Below are 1,178 nucleotides of genomic sequence, written 5' to 3' on the forward strand. Positions count from 1 at the left end.
GTTCTCGAAGAGAGGGTTAGAAAGGAGGAAGAGGAGAGAGTTCTCGAAGAGAGGGTTAGAAAGGAAGACGAGATGGTGAGAAGGCAAGAAGAGGAGCGGGAAGAAAAGAGGATTGAGGAACAAGAGAGGATGCGAAAGGAAGAAGAGGAAAAGATTAGGATGGAAGAGGAAAGAGCTCGGGAAGAGAGGATGAGACAAGAAGAGCGAAAATTAGCAGAGGAAAAGAGGAGACTGGAGGAAGAAGAGAAATTAAGCGAAGACAAGAGGATCAGGATCGAGGAGGAGATGGCTGAGGAAGAGAGGAGACGGGATGAAGAGGAGATGAGACAAAAAGAGAAGCTTGAGGAACAAGAACGGAGGCAAAGAGAGCATGAAGAAAGGATTAAGAAAGAACAGGAGAAGGCTAGGAAGGAAAAGGAAGAATGTGAGAGATTGGTTGAGGAAGAAAGGATTGAGGCAGAGGAAAGGATTAGACGCAAGGAAGAAGAAAGGGAGAGGGTTAGGAGGCAAGAAGAAGAGCGTGAGCAGTTAGCAGAGGAAATGAGGATACTAGAAGAACAAGAAAGGAGAATTGAGAAAGAAAGGGAGGAGAGGGTTAGGAAAGAAAAGGAAGAATATGACAGATTGGTAGTAGAAAAAATGAGACAACAGGAACAAGAGAGGAGAAAGATTGAAGAAGAGGAGAAAATTAAAATGGATAGGATTAGGAGGGAGGAGAAAGCTCAAAGGGAGAGGAAAGAGGAGGCCAGAAAGCTGGAGAAAGAGAAGTTAACGAGAGAAGCAGAAGAGCTGAAGAGGGACAAAAAAACTAAACACAAAACTGTAGGGAAGAAACCTACAGTGGCTGTGGAAAGCCCTGCAGAAGTCATTTCTAACAATCCATTTGATGAAAACTTTTCCAATAATCCTTTTGAGGAGATTTCTGACTCACCTGCTGGACCCGACAGCCGCACAACCAAGGGGCCAACTGTCCAGCAAAGGTTAGAATTTACATAAAGTCAGTCACTACCTGTAACATGTGCAGGAAATGTTATCTGAATGTAGATTATCTTTTGTTTTTCAGTCACATCAACAGTTCCTCTCAGCACTTCTCTTTTAAAACGTAGCCCAAAGCTGACACCGTCATGAAACGTGTGTGTGTGTGTGTGTGTGTGTGTGTGTGTGTGTGTGTGTGTGTG

General features: G+C 44.1%; 1 protein-coding gene across 1 annotated transcript in view; it reads left to right on the top strand.

Annotated features, from left to right (window-relative positions):
- LOC116388223 (rab11 family-interacting protein 1-like) overlaps nt 1-1,178 on the top strand; it is an 11,822-nt gene that overhangs the window by 7,451 nt on the left and 3,193 nt on the right. The window contains exon 3 of the mRNA XM_031855909.1: nt 1-980. This exon is cut by the window's left edge and continues 674 nt beyond it. Within this exon, the coding sequence (XP_031711769.1) occupies nt 1-980 (980 nt within the window). The remainder of the gene's footprint in view (nt 981-1,178) is intronic.

Source organism: Anarrhichthys ocellatus, unplaced genomic scaffold, assembly GCF_004355925.1.
Source record: "Anarrhichthys ocellatus isolate YVR2014 unplaced genomic scaffold, GSC_Weel_1.0 scaffold16, whole genome shotgun sequence".
Classification (NCBI taxonomy): Eukaryota; Metazoa; Chordata; class Actinopteri; order Perciformes; family Anarhichadidae; genus Anarrhichthys; species Anarrhichthys ocellatus.